The sequence below is a fragment of the Talpa occidentalis genome, unplaced genomic scaffold (assembly GCF_014898055.3).
Source record: "Talpa occidentalis isolate TD23 unplaced genomic scaffold, MPIMG_talOcc4v2.1 talOcc4.10, whole genome shotgun sequence".
Classification (NCBI taxonomy): domain Eukaryota; kingdom Metazoa; phylum Chordata; class Mammalia; order Eulipotyphla; family Talpidae; genus Talpa; species Talpa occidentalis.
Genome location: NW_023600993.1, coordinates 75621223 through 75642297, shown reverse-complemented (window position 1 = coordinate 75642297; position 21075 = coordinate 75621223). Strand labels below are relative to the sequence as shown.

The following is a 21075-nucleotide window of genomic DNA, read 5'->3' as shown; positions in this document are numbered from 1 at the left end:
GACTCTGGCAAACTGCCCAAAGACGAAAGTTGCCATAAAAGAGGACTAGAAGGGAGGAAAGCTCAGAACCCTGCTACCCTCCCCCACCCACAAAGTCGGCACTCTCCAACCAACAGAAAGGAGGGGAAAAGAAAACAAAAAACTGAAACAACTAACAAGAACAAACTACGCATCAAGAGGGTCTGTGAGTGGAAAGGAACTATTTCAGCCACCGCACCTTGTGAACTGGAACCGTGGAGAACCGTGCAGAATTTGCCACGGAGGTGAGCGAAAGGCTCCAGGTGCCACTGGAGAAAAATAAAGACTCCCAGGAGACCTACAAACAGCCCAAGGCCAGCCGATAAGCTTGTGTGGAAAAGCAGGGTGCTTGAAAAGCATATGCGGATTGGGGCTGCCCAGGTCCCCGCGCCTGCGACCAAGGCTTGCGGGGAGACGTGAGGGGACCCTCATTGAGGTGAATGTCCCTCACTGAGTAATCAGAAACCAGGTGCCTGGACAAGGGAGCAGGGTGCCATTTCTGCGGACACTGAACTGGGCTACAGCCCGCGTCCTGGACCTGAGGGCTTTGGGAACTGAGACCCAGGGCACGAAATTCAGGCTGTGGGATCCCCACGACGGTGGGGCACATGGCAGACACAGCACCCCCACGCCGCTGAGGCTCTCCACACCACTCCCACTCTGTTCCCCTGACCCATGGGGTTAAAAACAGTTCCCGAAGGACACTAGGAAAGATCTCTGGTGCTACCTAGTGACCAGAAAAAAAATCGCCAACACCCTATAGTTGGAAACCAGGGATCACAAAAACACCCTCAGGCGCTGAGGGAGGGTGGGCCACACAAACAGGCATAAGGAGGGAAATAAGGCCTGGAGCAAGACTGGGCATGGAGGGGAGTGCGTACCCGTATCGCCTTTTTAGAACAGGACCTTTCTTCAATAAAGACTGCTTGAAACCAGCAGAAGGCTCCCGGCAGATCCAGAGGTGAGCTGGGAAGTTCACCCACACCAGGCCCCTTCTGGCCAGCAGTCCAAGCCCAGAGGGGGAGCAGCACCCAAGCCAGGGCAGACCGGGCGCTCAGGGGAGTGCATCCCCACATCGCCATTTTAGAACAGGGACCTTTCCTTAATAAAGACTGCTTGAAACCAGCAGAAGGCTCCCAGCGGAGGCAGAGGTGAGCAGGCACCCACGGCCAGGGGCAGACTGGATGCACAGGGGAGTGAGTCCCTGCATCGCCATTTTAGAACAGGGACCTTTCTTCAATAAAGACTGCTTGAAACTGGCGGAAGGCTCCCAGCGGAGCCAGAGAGGGAAGGTTCCCAGCCTGGTCCCGCCTGGCAGGAAGCTGGACCCCAGAGGGGGATCCTGTTTTTTTGGAACTTAGAGTGCAATCCAGCTGCCCTACCTCTAGGGAAGTTTGAGGGACTTCAAGACACACCTTTGTAATTAAACACAGAAGGAGGAAATATTCTGTGACAGCGACCATTAATATACTCAAAATACCACTGCCTCACTAGACTTCTGGCATAACAGTATTTGACTTGTTTGGACCACCAGTTTCCGAAACCCCACAAAGAGCACACCAAAAAGATGCCGGCCAGTACCAGCGGCATAGTGTCCCAACACATACGGCAAATTAGAAGACAGAGAGCAGGGAGAAAAAAAACTACATGCAACCTAGCAACTCCTCAGGAGAAAGACACACCACAAAAAGAAAACCACCCACCAGATGGCAACGACAGTGACTTGGAAGAACTTCTGAGCCTTCCAGAAAGAGAATTTAAATTGCTGTGATTAAAAAACTGACAGAAGACATAAAGGAAAACAATGATAAGGGAAAAATAATCAATGATCAGAAGAATGAAATTGAGTCCCTAAAGAGGGAAGTAAAAGAAATGCAGAAGATCAAAGAATTAATGGAGGCGCTAAAGGACTCTGGGAAAAGCAATGAAAGCAGAATAGAAGAAATGGAAGAACGAATAAGTACTCTTGAAGACACAGAAATAAAAAGAACCAAAACAGAAAAGGAAAGAGAAGTACGAAGGAAAAAGACCAAAGAAAGACTTTGGGAACTATCTGACTCCATGAGGAAAGGAGAGTTATAGGAATCCCAGGAGAGGAGAGAGACGTAGGAACAGAGAAAATATTCAAGGAAATAATTGAAGAGAACTTCCCAAACATGAAGGAGCTGAAAACACACACACAAGAAGCAAGAAGAACACCAAACTTCCACGACGAAAGGAAAAATACAGCAAGACACATAATAGTAAAGCTCCCAAGAATCCAAGACAAGAAAAAAATAATGAAGCTGACAAGAGGGAAGAAACAGATAACATTCAAAGGAAAACCAATCAGACTGACATCAGACTTCTCCAAAGAAACACTACGGGCAAGGAGAGAGTGGAGGGACATAGTCAACAGACTCCAAGAAAACAGATGCCAACCAAGAATACTCTATCCCGCAAAGCTTTCTTTCCTCTATGAAGAAAGAACAAGGACCTTTGCAGACAAACAGAAACTCTGGAATTTCATACAACTAAACCCCCACTCCAAAAAATACTACAAGGGGTCCTAAAGCCAGAACCAACAGAGGGATGAATAACAATGGAAGAAGGCCAAAAAAAAAAAATTATTAAAAGAATAAATAAAACCAGAGAAAAGACAAACACAATGGCAAATACAGATGCTAACATATCAATATTAACTGTAAATGTAAATGGACTAAATTCTTCAATAAAAAGATACAGAGTTGCAGGCTGTATTAAGAAACAAAACCTAACCTTTTGCTGTCTCCAGGAAACACATTTAACTACAAAAGATAAAAATAGACTCAAAGTTAAAGGATGGAAAACAATCCTACAAGCAAATGGACCAAAAAAGAAAGCAGGAAGGGCAATATTTTTATCTGATAAAACAGACTTCAAACTCAAAAAGGTAAAATAAGACCCCAACGGTCACTACATTATGATCAAGGGGACAATACTTCAAGAAAAACTAACACTCATTAACATACACTCACCAAATGAAGGAGCACCAAAATATATCAGACAACTATTATCATCTTTGAAAACAGATCAAACACATACATAGTAGGAGACTTCAACACACCACTATCAACAATGGATGGATCAACGAGACAAAAAATAAGTAAAGACACTGAAGCTCTAAATAAGGATCTAGAGCACTTGGGCTTAAACCCAAAACTAAAAACTAGAACACTAAACCCAAAAAAATCTGAGTACACATTTTTCTCAAGCACACACAGATCATTCTCCAGGATCGATCACATACTGGAACACAAGACAAACATCAACAGATACACCAAGACTGAAATCACACCAACTATCTTCTCTGACCAAGAAGGCATCAAACTAGAAATAAACCATAAAAAGAAGGAAAGGAAGTCTCCTACCTCATGGAGATTGAAACCCACACTACTGGAAGACGACTGGACTAATGAGGAGATCAAAGAAGAAATTAAAAAATTCTTTGAATTGAATGACAAGGAGGACACCAATATCCTAAATGTATGGGATGCAGCAAAAGCAGTAATAAGAGGAAAATATACAGTAATAGAGGCTCATATCAAGAAACAAGAAAGAACTCAAACAACCTAATCTCAAAGCTCAAAGAACTAGAAAAAGAACAACAAAAAACCCCTAAAACCAGTAGAAGAAAAGACATAAAAAAACCAAAGCAGAAATAAATGAAATCGAAACTAAAAAAACAATCCAAAAGATCAATGAAACCAAAAGCAGGTTCTTCGAAAAAATAAATTAGACAAACCCCTAGCCAGGTTTACAAAGAAAAAACGGGAGAAAACACAAATAAACAGGATCGCAAATGAAAGAGGAGAAATCACAACGGACACAGCAGAAATCAAAAGGATAATCAGAGACTACTATTAACAGTTATATGGAAACAAGTTCAACAATCTAGAAGAGATGGACAAATTCCTACAACTCTACAATCACCCAAAGCTAGATAAAGAAGAAATAGAACACCTAAACAGACCAATTACATGCAGCGAAATTGAAATGGTAATCAAAAACCTCCCCAAAAACAAAAGCCCAGGGACCTGATGGATTTACAAACGAATTCTACCAAACATTCAGAGACGAATTAGTGCCTATCCTTCACAAACTCTTCCAAAAAATTGAGAAGGAAGGGATAACACCAAACACATTCTATGAAGCCAACATTACACTAATACAAAAACCGAACAAGGACAACACACAAAAAGAAAATTACAGGCCAATCTCTCTAATGAACACTGATGCAAAAATACTCAATAAAATTTTAGCTATTAGAATTCAACAATGTATCCATAAGACAATTCACCACGACCAAGTAGGATTCATGCCAGGAACACAAGGATGGTTCAACATCCGAAAATCAATCAACGTCATCCAACATATCAACAAAAAGAAATATAAAAACCATATGATAATATCAATAGATGCTGAGAAAGCTTTCGACAAAGTACAACATCCATTCATGATAAAAGCCCTTGAAATTCTTGGGATACAAGGAACATACCTCAACATCATAAAGGCCATATATGACAAGCCAACAGCCAGTATCATTCTCAATTGTGAAAAGTGAAAGCATTTCCAATAAGATCTGGAACAAGACAAGGATGTCCACTCTCACCACTGCTTTTCAATATAATACTGGAAGTCCTAGTCAGAGCAATAAGACAAGAGAAAGACATACAAGGAATCCAAATAGGAAAAGAAGAATTTAAACTATCACTATTTGCAGATGATATGATAATACACATAGAGAACCCCAAAAACTCCACAGAAAAACTAATTCAATTATTCAATCAGTTTAGTAAAGTGGTGGGATCAACACCACCAAAATCAACAGGCAAAAATCAGTAGCCTTGGGCCTCCCCGGTGGTGAAGCAGTTGAGTGCTGGGTTGCGAAGCTGCCCACAGCCTCTGCAGCACCGGTTCGATCCCCGGCTGCTCCCTGGCCACCGGAGGAGGGTCCCACATGGCACGCAGACCTCTCCTGCCGCCTGCTGCTCCCCTCAGCAGTGTGCTTCGGTCCTTCTGCCTGCTCTGCTCCCAGCTCTGGCTCTGGTGAATTCTCTCACCCTCCAGTGCTTCTGACTGTACCCAGTGCTTGTATAAATAAATAAATAAATCTTTAAAAAAAAAAAATCAGTAGCCTTCCTATACACAAACAATAAATCTGAAGAAGAAATAAAAAAAAACCATCCCTTTTATTATCGAAACAAAAAAAAATCAAATACTTGGGAATAAATCTAACAAAAGAGGTAAAGGACCTATACAAAAAAGCTATAAAATGCTGTTAAAAGAAATAGAAGAAGACACAAAGAAATGGAAAGACATCCCCTGCTCATGGATTGGAAGAATTAACATCATCAAAATGGCCATCCTACCAAAAGCAATATACAGATTCAATGCTATTCCAATAAAAATTTCAATGACATTCTTCAAAGAAATAGAACAATTATTGATGAAATTCATATGGAATCACAAAAAAACCCCAAATAGCCAAAGTTCTCCTGAAAAAAAAAAAAGAAGGGAATGGAGGCATCACACTCCCAGACTTCAAACTCTACTACAAAGCCATAATCATCAAAACTGCATGGTACTGGAACAAGAACAGACACACAGACCGATGGAATCGAACAGAAAATCCAGAAATAAACCCACAGATTTACGGTCAACTAATATTTGGCAAAGGAGCAAAGAATATGCACTGGAGCAAAGAAAGTTTGTTCAATAAATGGTGCTGGGAAAACTGGGTCGCTACATGCAAAAGAATGAAGCTTGACTACTACCTCACACCATGCAGAAAAACCAACTCAAAATGGATTAAAGAACTAGACATAGATCTGAAACCATACAATACATAGAAGGAAATATAGGCGAACACTACATGGCATGCACCTCAAAGACATCTTTACAGACACATCACCCAAAGCAGTGATAGTGAAGACAAAGATAAACAGCTGGGACTACATCAAATTAAAGAGCTTCTGCACAGCAAAAGAGACAATAAGAAAAACAAAGAGAAACCCCACTGACTGGGAGAACATTTTTGCTCACAACACTAATGATAAAAGACTGATCACAAAAATCTACAAAGAGCTGATGAGAGTCAACAAAAACAAAGAAAATAATCCAGTCAAAAAATGGGCAGAAGAGCTAAAAAGAAACTTCTCTGAAGAAGAAATGCAAATGGCCAATAGGCATATGAAAAAATGTTCAACGTCACTTGCAATCAGGGAACTGCAAATCAAAACTACAATGAGATACCATCTCACACCATTGAGAATGGCACATATTAAAAAAACTAGCAACAACAAATGTTGGTGAGGATGTGGAGAATAGGAACTCCTGAACTGCTGGTGGGAGTGCAAACTGGTCCAACCACTATGGAGAGCTGCGTGGAGATTCCTCAGTCTGCTAAAGATGGAGCTTCCATATGATCCAGCAATTCCACTCCTACGTATTTACCCAAAGGACACAGAAACATCAATTCAAAAGGGCACCTGCACCCCTATGTTTATAGTGGCATTATTTACAATAGGTAAGCTATGGAAACAACCCAAATGCCCAAAAATAGATGACTGGATTAAGAAGATGTGGTACATATACACAATGGAATATTACTCAGCTATCAAAAAAGATAATCTTATGCAATTTGCAGCAACATGGATGGAGCTGTAAGGGATCATGCTCAGCGAAATACGCCAGAAAGAAAAAGAAAAATACCGGATGATCTCACTCATAGCAGGAATTTAGAAAACCTAAATAAGGGATCAGGAAAAATACTAATTATAATAAAGTAAAAATCAAAATCAACAAGGATTATAAACTGGAGACACACTACAGGGGGGTGGGGGGGAAGGGAGTAGGATCAAAACAAGGGTTTGGGAATTGCATGGGGGACTATAACCAAGATGAAAATGAATACATTGTGCAAAAATGAAAAATAATGCAAAAATTATATAAAATAAAATAAAAATTGCAATTTAAGCTGATTAGCAAAAAAATTTACTGAAATTTAAAAAATTCATCAAAACATTTTTCTATTTAAAAAAAATTATCCTTGAGAAATTTCAATGTAAGGGTTATAATATTGTTCTTAACAATTAAACATTTGAAAGAGCCTAAAACATATTATCAAGGAAGTGACTTACAACTTCAGAAATACAATGGAATGCAGTGGAGGCCTTATGGTTAAAAAGATTATCTAGAAGCATGTAAAAATTAAAAGTCTGAGAAACAAAACAAAAAGCAGAATGCAAAAGTGGGGTATGAGAATGCAAAAGTGGGGTATGATATAATCAATTATGTATACTTGTAGAAGATGTGTAAAGATGAATGTTATAGCTGCATCATGGCAGCAACCCAACTGACCAATCATGGAATAATGGATAAGCAAATGTGGTATAGAAACGCAATGGAATACTGCTTTAAATAGGAAGGGAATGTTGACATAGGCTAAACATGGATGGACCTTGAGGACAATAATGCTAACTGAAATAGGCCAGTCACAAAAAGACAAATACTGTATGACTACACTTATATGAAGTATTCAGAGTAGTCAAAGTCATAAAAACAGAAAGCAGAATGATGCTTGCCAGATACTGGAAGGGGGGAAATAAAGAACCATTGTTTAATGGATATACAGATCCAGTTTTGCAAAGATGAATGCTGGTGAGGGTTACATAATAATATGAATGTACTTAATACCAGTGAACTGAATACTTAAAAAGATAAGATGGCAAGTTGTTGGCTATGTGTATATTATTAAAATTAAAAAAAAAGAAGGGAAATAAATGTATTACAGTAGTAAACTTAAGGTCATATGACTTCAGTTTTAGGAAAAAAGGCCAATAACACAACGACTGAAAGTGAGTACTCTGAATGAATTCTGTCAAAATAACATGGAACATGTGTAAGGAAAAGTGATAGTTTGCTGGCCAGGCAGTTATATATAGAATGATGAAGTGGGACAAACTGAAATACAAGAGGCAAAAGTTTTGCCTTCAGGACCAAAGAATTCACAACTTCAAATAAATCAGCATAGCTGTGGGCTGTGCGAAAACAACACATGCTATAGGCTCTTTTCAACGGAATTGAGGTAGACTGTGAATCTAAGGCAAAGTCAAAACAAGTACTACTGTCTGGAAATGACTACATATGCAAACAGTACAACTCATGTGATATACATGCAAAGAGAAAAGGGCCATCTTAGATGCTAGTTACCAATGGCCTTTGATAATTTACATATTTAATTGCGATTCTGTGGGAGTAAAAAGAGCAGACCAATTAACTTGAAACTTTATAAGGTATGAGGATTTTAGCACTCTTTGAAACTACTAGTATACAATATCCTTGGTTTTGCTTTAGATCTTTTAAATCTCTTGGAAAACTTTAAAAAAAATAAATCTTAATATCTTAATGATTAAGAGAAAATAACCTATGAAGTAACCCAGTGAATTCTGATAAATTTACTAACAAATCTACAGAGAAAATGTACTAGCATCATTTTTAGATAATCCTAGGTGCTTCTAATTTTTACTAGACATTCCATAAATGATTCAGTTTTTACATAATAAAAATGTTCAGCTTATTCTTGACAAAACTCTTACATTTAATCTGTTAAACTGGATTATTAAAAAAAAGGAGTGCACACTAAGATTTAAAATTCTATCTACTTAGCTGTGTGTATACAAGTTTTGATAGTGCATTGAGAACTGGCTTCCTCCCCATAACCAAATTCTTTTAGCTTATTTAAAGTTCAGGTTTTCCACTTAATTCTCTCCTCTACACTCAACTCAAAATTTTAAACACCTGGTTATTTAAAACTTCTGACCAAGAAAACATTTCGTGAATATACTTCAAATAATGGATACATTGGCAACAAATGGAAATAGAGATATAGCCAAAACTAAATAGTGAACAGATTTTGAGATTTCTGAAAATTGAAATGTTTGAAACTGGATAGCCTTCTAAAATGAATACCCAATTGATAAAAAAACATTTTACTTACAATTTAAAAATTGAGTAAAACAATGGTTGTAGATACATGTTTCTGATACCTGTGTTTAAGCTTCTGAAGTGGGGAACTGAATAGATGGAAAAAAGGAAGCACAGGGATAAAGAGCAGATATGGGAATAAAATAGAATTGTATTAGTAGAATGGAGGTAAGACTAAGTAGAAAGGAAGAACTGCACTTCTACCTCATGCCTCAATGAATGGGACTGAAGAAAGTACTCCTCTTATAGAGGGATACTACAAAAATATTCCTTGTTTCTTCTGACCTTTGTGTGTCTCACAAGAGTAACAATCCAAGAACTCTGGGTGTTCCAGACAAGATCCCCCCAAAACATTCACAGTCTCACCACTTTTGTAGTTTAAAAATCTTTTGTACTAAACTCCTTATGCTTTTCACCTATTTAAATCTGTCACGAGATTCATCATCTCTTCAAAAGATACCAAACATTCCCATTCCCCATCTTTCTTCAACAAGAAAGCCCTGACAACATTAGTCAGTTATAATTAGTCATCAACAAAATCCTCTTTACTCATACCTCTTACTCTAATTCTCACTGAGACCTGGTATTCTTTTGAGGTCACCGTTTCCCCTGTATTCTGTTTAGGTGGTAATACTGACAACTCCAGTCTGCTGGTTGGCACTACACTCCATGGTCTCCAATTTTATTATCTCATTATCAGGCCATACCATGACACAGCAGATACCTAACAAGGATTATCAATAAATACTTAACACTACTAGGTAAAATATAAGGAATAGGATATTTACACACCCCACAAATTACTTATCGTTTACAAAGGAAAATAATGTGCCTCTACAATGGAATAAACAGTCAAACATCACCTAAACCAAGTGAGCAAAATTAACAGTATAAATAATGGGACAAATTGACATTATATGCCTCCTGATGTGAGGCAACACGAAGTATACAAGATCATTTGTAGCCAATTCTTGCCAAAAACTTTTAATCTGAATTAATTGTGAAGTCACAGTCAAAGATATCAGGACTGTGGGACAGTCTATAATCCAACTATTGTAGATATTTAAAAGAAACTAAACTTGGATCAAGAAAGGACTATAAATATTACTGGTTTGAGAAACTAGATTTAGATTGCTCTAATCTGTCTAATAGTGAGAAACACAGTGGGTTGACAGGTTCTTGATGTCAAGAAACTTCTTTCAGCTTCCTTAGCTTGTATTTGAATCAAGGGATACAGATTTCACTGTAAAATTTCCAGATGAATTTTTGCTAAGTTACTATTACTTCAAGAAAATTCAGAATGACAGATTCAACCTTGTATGTAACAGAATGTTTGGAAAGCACTCTGAGCTTTGTAGTATGGGGAAAATATATTTTATAAATGCAATGAAAGTGAATCTCTTCTGAGAAGAAAGGGTTGGTTTTATATTAGGTATTCAGAAGTTGAACCACACTGATCTCTGTAGTTAAAAGAAATGTATTGCTAATTCCTTGGGGATATTTTCAAAAACCTTTTTTTTAAATTTTTTTTAAGACTTATTTATTAGTTATGCATACAAGAACTGGGGTACAGGTCAGAGGTATGGGGGAGTGAGAGGATCCACCAGAGAGAGAGTGGGGAACAGAACAGGCAGATTGACTAAAATACACTGCTGAGGGGAGCAGTGGGCGAGTCAGGAGCAGTCTGCTGTACCATGAGGGTAGCTCCCTGGCTGGGGATCAAACTCGTGCTGCAGTGGCTGTGGATAGCTTCATAGGTTGCGCCACCAGGGAGGCCCTCAAAACCTTTTTTAAAGACAAAACAGGTTCTGTTTCTCTCTGATGTCTGAGTAACAAAAGATAGTGTCTTCCTAGTATGATTAATTACTGTACAGGAATATGTGTCTGTTGATTCTGGGGTGTGTGTGCACGTATGTGTTTATTTGTGTCTGTGTGTGTGTATTTATGTATGCTCTCTAGCATCTCCTGATAGAACTTTTCTGGGCTTTATTTTAAACAATTTTTGTAGAGTCAAAAGCTTGCTCCTTGATCTCTTAAAATATTAAGAATAGAAATACCATATGATCCAGCTATTACACTTCTGGGTATTTATCTGAAAAGTACAAAACAGTAATTTAAAAGATATATATGCATCACTATGTTCACTGCAGCACTATTTACAATAGCCAAGATATGAAAACAAACTAAATGTCTATTGATGGAGGAGTGGACAGATGATGTGGTGTATATACACACAATGGAATATTACACAGCTATAAAAAGGATGAGATCTTGTCATCTGCCACAACATGGAAGGACTTTTAGTATATTATGCTAAGTGAAATACATCAGAGGGAAAAAGACAAATACTGCATGATTTCACTTATGTGAAATTTAAGAAGCAAATGAACAAATAAAAACAAACTCTAGATAGAGAAACCAGATTAGTGTTTATCACAGAGGAAAAGGAGGTGGAGAGTGGTGGTGAAATGGGTAAAGAGGGTTAATTGTATGATAATGGGTAGAAACTAAATCTTTTGGTGATGAAATTGCAGTATCACATATGTTGAATTAAAATGCAGCATGTCTGAAGCTTATATAATGTTATAAACCAATGTTACCTCTATAAAAGCTTATTTATTTATTTTTTTAAAAAAGTATATACTGGAAAAGAGAGAAATCTGACTACTATTCTCTTAGTTTTCTCTTAGTGTGATGCAGCATTATGCTTTTGTATCAATAGAAGAATGTTTTTGGAAGTCACACGTTGAAGAATTTTTAAGAGATGAAGTGTCATGATGTTTGCAACTTCCCAGCAGTAAAGATTTTAGAAAAAGGAGCCACGCGTATTTGCTGTCTCCAGTTCCATTCCTCTCATTCTCTCTTGAACCTAAATTAATCTTATCCCTACCCTTTAAAAATCTTGTCATTCAATATTTTAACTTATTTATAATCCCAGTTAATAAGACTGTACTATCACATTTCCATAAGGAATCTGGATATAAATAGGAAGAGTAGTTCATTCTAGTTGTTAACACTTGAGTATCTTAGTTGCCTCCCTTAACATTATCCTTAAGAGATTAAACCCCTGATGTTATTATACCATATAATATGATATAAAAAGAAAGTTTTAATAGTCTAAATTACAGTTTCTTTTAAAAACTAAACCAAGAGATATCCCAACAAGTGTTAGTGATTAAGAACATGTATTTTTCTGTAGAACTTAGTATTCTGGAAATCCAAGCCGCAGAAAAACCAATGAGTGCTGCAGTATAATCTTATACTGACCCTCTGTGGTTTAATGAAGTATAACAACACAAAAACCCTAAGCTCAAGATAACTGTTAACCAAGATACATTTCTTAAAACACAACACCAACAATATGAATATAACATGAATAGTACTCTTTAGTTTATGAGGTACCTTTATAAATAACTCCAATTAAGCAGACATTATTAGTTCTACTTTCCAAATGTGTAAACTGAGTTTCTGAAATATTAGCTTATTGATTTAAATTAACAAGTCTAGTACATAAAAGACTACATTTCATACATACATATATAGCATGTGCACATACAAACTATGGTTTCACAGCTGGTAATACCCCATGTGGGCCTTCAAAAATACTAGTTAAAATCTTTTTAAATGCACTATATATCAGGGGATCAATTTTCCTTCATTCAATTAACTATAAAGAATATATGTATATACAATGTTGATAATTCCATGAAACTGGCACTTTTACTCATTGTTGAAGCATTATAAGCTGGTATAATCCTTTGGGAAGCAATTTGGCAGTAATTTCAAGACCCAGAAAGTATTCTTTCCCTTCCTAGTAATTGTGTTTCTGGGAAGCTATCCTATAAAAATAATTCAAAATATGGAAAAATCTATAGATTATTTCTAACATCATAGATGCTAGGTCTCTGAGATTTAACATTTGAGGTTTTGACACTGGTAATTTTAACAGCTTATGAGAGAACCACAGGTTGATCCACAACACATGTAAGTTACTGCATGAGTGAGGAAGTCACGTAACTTAACTAGTGACTGAGGCTGACTTCCAGCATAAGCTTCCACTTGTGGTCTGACTGCACTCTACCAGTCCTTACATGCACAGAAACAACAGAAACAATTCTAAAATTGGGGGTGGGGAAAAAAAAAATCTTTTTTTTTAAGATTTATTTTATTTATATAAGAGCTGGGGTATAGACCAGAGGCACAGGATGGTAAGAGGATTCACCAGACAGAGTGGGCAGCAGAACAGACAGACGGACTGAAAGCACTGCTGGGGCGAGCAGTGGCTGAGACAGGAGAGGTCTGCCACGCCATGTGGGTATTTCCCTGGCCGGCAGGGAATTGAACCCAGGCTGCAGAGGCTGTGGACAGCTTCACAGCCCTGCACTCAACCCGCTGTGCCATTTTTTAACAAAGATGCAGAGGCTATGGACAGTTTCACAGCCCTGCACTCAACCCGCTGTGCCACCAGGGAGGTTCCGAAAAACATCTTTATTAAAAAATTGCTCTTAAAAGCCAAAGTCTCTAAGTAACAAGCCAGGGCCTCCCTGGTGGCACAGGGGTTAAGGTCTCAGCGCTATCAAGCTATCGCCAACTACTACAGCATGAGTTAGATCACTGGCCAGGGAGCTAACCCACATGGCACAGCAGACCTCTGTCTCACCCATTGCTCCCCTCAGCAGTGTATTTCAGTAGAACCACCTCTTTTGCTCCCCACTGTGTCTCTGGTGAATCCTTTCAACCCCACACCTCTGGCCTACACCCCAGTTCTTTTATGCATAAAGAAAAATAATTTTTTTTTTTTAACTAAAATAACAAGTCAATTACTTAGCTGGTGATGAAAGTGAATAAACAGATCTAAGAAAGTACTGATACTTTTGGGTTTGGGATCAGTAATAGCCTAAGGTCAGATTTCTTTTCAATGTCAATTGTATACTACAGTGGAAGGTCTGAAATATAATTAAATACTCAACAATAAACAAATAAATTTGACCACAATCTATCTAATCACCCAGTGGCTGAATTATGGTAGTAGAACTATAGATAATAATTTTTGATTTTACATCCCAAAAGTACTTTGTATTGCACTAATATTACATCAACAAATTAAAAAGACAAGACAAAAAGTAATGTTAAAAAGAAAAGTTCCCAATTCACTTCATCAGGCTAGCATTACCCTGATACTAAAAACTAAGGAGAGTGCAAGAAATGAAAACTACAGAGAACCATTCCTGATTTGCATTTAATACCAAGTGCAAAAATCTTAAGCACATTACTAAATAAAGTCCAGGAATATATAAAAAGTATAATATACCATGATCAAGTGAGGAAAATATAGGAAAAATATACTGCTTAAATCTTCTAGTTATAGACACAAATATAAATACCATTTTTATTTGCCCTCTATAATTGTATTAAGACAAAGTTGGATTTGATCTACTCAATATAATTTTGAAATATCTGGTTATAAAAACTTCTCAGTCAAGTTTATTTTAAATCTTCTTTTTTTCAGTCAACCGAGTATCTCAATTTTAAAATGCTCATTTAAAGTATCTTCTAAATAAGCTCATTCTAAGATTAGAATTAAGCTATAATCATAACATATTTGACTTAACAGACAAAACTCAACCTTTCTTGGAATCATAAAGTCAAGAACCTCAGGTAAAAAATTACTTCACAAATTCACTGAAGGGTGTTAACAAGGCAGTAACACATTTAGACGTGTATTTAAAACAGATCACACTGGGTATGCAGAGAAGATGATAGCAAATGCAGGAAGAAAAAAATTCAATAAAATTACAGTACTAGTCATTAAAATAGTATTTATATTTTTTAACCTATAATTCATAACATTCAAAAGACATTAAAAACTGATATAATACTCAATGCCAGGAGAGGGTAAGAGGGACATTTGAAATCATCACACATAAAGCTAAGAAAAAAGAATGACTGACATTCTCTAAATAATTTATTTTATTAAAATGTTTTCTATAATTTAAAGTAGGTCAGAGAAAAGAGGGAGGATTTTGCTTAAAAAAATCTTTTTCTCATCACTTTATGGCTTGGTTTTGAAGTTTTAAGCAATGACATACAAGTTATTTTTTTCAGTGCGATGCACTCCCTTGTGATGGTTTTTGACAAACTGGATCAGGATAACTAGTTATGCATGACAGACGTTGAGGGATGATAATGTATTCAATGTAGCCTTCTGAGCAATTATCTGATCCCAAATAAATTGTGCTGGCACTGTATATCCAAGAAGACAAGTCAGAAACTGACCTTAAAATATTTGTTTTTCCTCATAAACACCCCTGAGTTATGGTTATACTGTCTTGTGAGGTTTACTAACAACGGGTGTACAATCCCTTAAAACAGCCTTTGTGCTCTTTTGCTGGACAATTCTAGTAACATAATTTTTCTTTATAACACACTGAAATCCATCTTTCTCTAGAGTTTATCCACTGGCAATTGCAGTGACTTCTGACGTAAGAGATCAAGTCTTCACTTACATATTTATCTTGCAAGTACTTAAAAATAACAATTAAGTCACTTTTTAGGCTTTTCCTCTCCAAGCTAAATTAATTTAGTTCTCTTAAATTTCATTTTTCTTACCACTACTTCCAGATATTTAAAAATAAATGAGTTACAAGAGAGTACCATATTTTTATAACAATATGTAGATGTATCCATCCTAATATTCACAAATCAATGAACCCTGAAATATAAAAATATGGTAGATTTCTTTGCCAAAATTTAAATAATCTTAAGTAAATAACTGTTTTAATACCAGTACAAAAACATACTAGCTATTAGAAGCAAGTATCTGAATACAGAATACTTAATTTTTAAGCAATATATTCCTACAAGCAAGATTCTTTCATCTAGAGATGAGTTGAGAATAAAGAGCTAGTTCCTTATCAAAAAGTATACCTTTAAAAGATATCCTAAATGTAAACAGCAATAATTTGCAAAAACAGTATTGGTTGCAGGGATACTTTCTTTTGTCCAGGATGTTGAAAAAAGTTATGTTTGAAAATAATCTTGGTTTATCCTAGCTTTTATTTTTGTTTAGCTCTGACATGGCTTTAATTTAGTATAATAGTGTTGTCTACTCTAAAAAAAATTGAAACCTTCAGGCCATTAAAAAAATCACTGCACTATACTTCTTTGACTATTCATAGCAAAGCTGTGATGAAAACTGTGTAATTAACCTCATGTTAGTGAAAATTCACTAAGGTCTAGTAGGAGCTATAGGAGAAAGTCCACTTGTAAATTATGCATTTTGAGAAGAAGTTTAGTAACTTTAGAACACATGGTACCTGGATTCAAGTTTCTATATTGAGACTATTTGTAGTAAATAAATCAAAGAAACCAAGAATAAACTGGCAAGAGTTTAAAACCATAGTCCTAAGTAAATGAAATGATGTATGCAAATACTACATTATTTTCTTCATCAAAATACTCATGGAAAGTTAAGATTTTTTTAAGATTATGTTTCCAAAGAAGAGCTAATCTATTCATTCATATCTAAACTGGAATCAACAACCTAAAATGAAAGTGAGCAGTTAGTGAGTATGGAATTCTTACCTGGAACCCACTTAATTTCCATTTCCATATCATTTTCTTTGCCTTTTTCTTTTTCTTGTATAACTTGCAAGAGCTGCCTATACTTAGCAATTTGTTCTTCATCATCCTTCTGACTCTTCTTTGTTTTCCCATCTTCCACATTGTCTCCATCATCACCTAACAACAACAAAAAAAATTCATTTAATATACAGAAATAATTTACTTCTAACTCTAACTTTAAATCTCAAAGTAACTCCAATACCCTTTCAAAAAATGCTGTCAGACATATTTCAACAACAGAATATAAAAATCTGACTTTAACATCTTAATATTAAATGTATTAAAGTTTTTGTTTATAATAAAAATAAGCAATATAAATTAGCATATTCTTCTTGAGAATCATATTCCAAAATAATTTTGTAGCCATATAACATTCTCAGACTTCTTTTCTCTATTAGCAAGAATGCAGGAATGGCATTTTATCTCTCTTTCTATCCTTCAGCATCGAGTGGAATGGTTTTAAAATGTATGGCTAAATGTGGCTGGGATGTATTCTGTACATATTGATGAGACAAAGGAAACTGCTTGTAATCTAAAACGAAGAATAATGAGTCCTTTCCATTTGATGGTGAGCAACCATACTTACTCTAACAATTTCATTAATATAATGAGAATAAAAATGAATTAGAAATTAATTCAGTTAAGTTGTATGGAAAAGTATTCACATTTTCATTTCCTAATTTTTGAAAAACACTCAGAAAACAAAAGAACAGTATAAAATTCATGGGCATCAAACACCAAAGAAAACTAATATGTGAAAAGTTTGTTTGCTCTATATTTCCACTATAATTCTCCAAGTCAAAACCATAAATTAAGAGCCTGGGTTTAATGCAAAACATACAGACTTATTAAACTGACTAAATTCCCCAGTAAAGGAAAACTCAGAAGCAGTATAATGAAGACCCTCTCCTCTATGAGTTATGGGTAAACTGGTCACTAAAAATATCTTACATTAAACATTTAGCTGTGAAACATCAATGTTAACAGATTGTCCTTACATCTTAAGAAAGGTGATATGGAAAAAAAAATTGGTTAAATAAATGTTTTTATAGTTTCTTTCTCTAAATGAATAAAAAATAGTCCAGGACATTCTTTCCATCCTATCACACTTTTACATTTTCACTCAAACAGCTGAAATTCATTTTTTTCCTGTTTGTGCTTTGTGCCACAATAATAATGTTGGATGGAATTCTGTCGTGTATCCCGTAATTCAATGGATAAAACATCAGGAACACATTAACAAAATGGCAATGTAGTTCTTTCTATTAAAAGCTTACTTCTGAAAACATAATTAGAAGCAAGCTCCTTCCAGGTTGAAATTTTAGTGGTAAGTCTCTGATGGCCTACTTTAAATTGATTTTTTCCAGTACTAAAATTTTACTTTCTGAAGCTCTAAAATGTGGCATAACTCATGTAGGTCTGCTTTTTCCCAATTCAAAGACAAAACTTTGTGAAAACTTTAATGCTCTATAAGTAAAATAATTGTAAAAGAAGCCCTGCTATGATCTCTTATACATACCAGGAACATCTTAATAACAAGGCATTCAAATATTCTAATATATCTACCAGAACACTAACTTAAATATTAAGGCAAGCTTATAATCAATTGAAATACTGAAGAAAAATAGGTGTTTTTAAAAACAATATATTTCATACAAAAAATCATTAATGTTTCAGTGAAAATATATGATATGAGGTAGTATGCTAAGAACTTTATATACACTATCTCAATGATTCCAACCACAAATTAGGTACTATTATGATACTCATTTCACAACTATAGTAAAAAGGCATGGGGGCTTAAGCACCTTAACTTCACTATGCAGCAGTGAAGTAAGGATTTTGAAACCAGGAAAACAAGAGCTTTACAAGAATATAATGACAAATTAATGGTTATTTTTTACTAAGACTAGCTGCCCAACTGTCAATATGTCATTGAAAGAAACCAATCTGAATAATCTGTATTCAATCTGTACAAGTATATGTAGAATATTTTTTTCTTTTCCCTTACAGCTGATAAGAAAAACTATGCAGAATTTTCACAGAAAGTGTTAAGTGGCCATATAGGCATATAAATAAAATTAGATAAATTAGTGTATATATGAGTGATAAAGACTTAAGGGCTATTTGAAAAATGATTCAGCTGTTCCGGGCACACCAGAAATAACATGGTCACTCAAATACTTGGAATGCCAAAAAAATTAGAAAGCAACAGCTACTGAAGACTTAAAAAAAATGTGCTTAACCACTTTTTTTGAAGACTATTAAATACCTAAGAAATTGTGTGGTTTTATTAATATGAGATGTCTGAAGAAAGAAACTATAAACACTAAAACAAGATTTTTAATTCCATATGTGGAACACAGTTCAAGAGTAGAATTTTATGACAAACTTAGAAAAATGAAGCAATATCTTCAGTAGTCTAAAAGAAATGGTGATATGATTTAAGAAAGTTAGTTTAATGGTGCTAAGGTAATACTAAAACAGCATTTTAGGACTTATTACTTTAACATTTAGGTTATAAAAATGATACATTAGACAAAAGGAAAACCAAAAGTACAATTGTGAAAAATGTTACACTACAAATAAAAGAATATTCATTCCTGCTAAATACTAATATTTATGTTAAACATTTATGGTTCTTTATTTGCTATCTATTAGTTTAAAAGGATGAAGACATCAGAGAGATGATAATAACTAAAAACGGTAACAAATTACAATTAAGCAACCAAACTCCCAAATAGAGTCAGATCCAGTATAAAGGAATGGGGTTTTTAGCTCTGTTTTATATAAATGAATTATATTAAGCAAACAGCATATAGAATTAAAAAATACACCACTGATTATTCAATCATCAAAAAAAATTTTAAATGAGATAGATTGCCTCAGAGTTTCTTCCACTAATGACAAGGTAGGTACTGTAGAGCTACCTTTTTCACTGAGGACATCAGATTGTATGAAAGACTTTAAAAAACCACCTTCAAAGTTTCCATGTTTAAAAAGAAGAAAAAAGTAAAGAAAACTTCAAGGAACTAACAGATCAGTGAATTACCAAGTCAAAATCAAGGAGAAGGCAGCACCAGAAAGATGATTCCAGTGTCCAAGACTTACCTTGCCCTGAGTACACTGACTGATTTGCAGAAGAAATAGCTATGAAACTGAATTACAGTTCTGGCAGCTTGGTAGAACAAAGGCGAAAGTTAAAGAACCAGAGAGGAGGGGGTCTCAACTAGTAAACACAAAGTTAAGCACAGACACAGAGATAGTCTCAAGAGTCAATCAGAAATAAACTAGTCCTCACCCAAACCTGCATCACCCACAAAGTCCAGGTACCTTCAAGCCTTAAAACTTGGAGTAATACATTCTCGGAATCACCTAAGTAGATAAAGTCTCTCTGATGAGATACTCTCATCTCAAATATCAAATTAGTACACAAATTTAACCAAGCACACATGTAAACAGAAGAGAAATATCTTGTAAAGTAATAGAAAGCAAGTCAAAAAGATTTGAAAAACTGAAAGTATCATTGACTATTCACAGAAATAAAAGTGCTGAAAATATGTGCGATGAATACAAAACTGTAAGTAATATTACTGACTTGAAAAACAGCCACACTAGATTTTTAAAGGTGAAAATACAATAACCAGAATTAACTCAATGGATAGGTCTATCAGCAGATTCAACAGCATGAGCTTCCTAGTCAACAAGAAAAATGTAGGAAATATTCAATCCATCCAAAGGGAGAGTCAAGTTAAAAAAAGGGAAATAATAAATCATTTTACTAGTTTGTTAAAAGACTGCATAACTAAATGAATCAAGACAAGTCTAAAAAGCTAGACTTTGTGAATTTAGGGTTTTAAAGAAAATGCTTATGGTTAAAGATATTCAGGTTAAGAAAATATTTTTAAATAAAAATTCTCGATTACTATCTATAGGTGTATATAATACTATACATGTGAGTATTCTTTGTATAAGTTTTAGAATTCATTTGGTGCTACCTTTCAAGCTACTATCAAAGTTAATAGTTCTAATTTAGTCATCCAAATGCCTACAGATGTAGAACATTAAAAGATTAGCAAGTACTTTGTAGTTCCTCTTCTAGTTCCTCGTCATCTTCACTAGAGGAAGCTAAGTAGGCTTGAAAATCCATATCCAAAAGCTCTTCCTTTTTAAATTTCCTGTTGAGTGTTGTAATTCTTTCATGATCAGTTTCATCCCAAGTGATCTCCACCTTTCACCAATGCATTAAAAAAATAAAATTAGAAACACAAATTTGTTAAAGAATATTTATCATTAACTTGGAAGTCTAACAGAAAGCTAAAAAGCAAGGCTATGCCAAGACAAATAAATTACATATTTAATAAGAAGCATTCTATTTGTGGAAAGAGAATCTACCTTCCTCCTCCTAACTCTCTGCCATTATGCAAG

General features: G+C 35.4%; 1 protein-coding gene across 2 annotated transcripts in view; it reads right to left on the bottom strand.

Annotated features, from left to right (window-relative positions):
- The window catches only part of ESF1 (ESF1 nucleolar pre-rRNA processing protein homolog), a 62289-nt gene that overhangs the window by 28081 nt on the left and 13133 nt on the right, over positions 1–21075 (bottom strand). For both annotated transcript variants that reach the window (XM_037494536.2, XM_054696259.1), the window contains exons 8-9: positions 20731–20878; positions 16609–16764 (exon numbers count right to left, since the gene is read on the bottom strand). In XM_037494536.2, coding sequence (XP_037350433.1) covers positions 16609–16764; positions 20731–20878 — 304 coding nt within the window. The remainder of the gene's footprint in view (positions 1–16608; positions 16765–20730; positions 20879–21075) is intronic.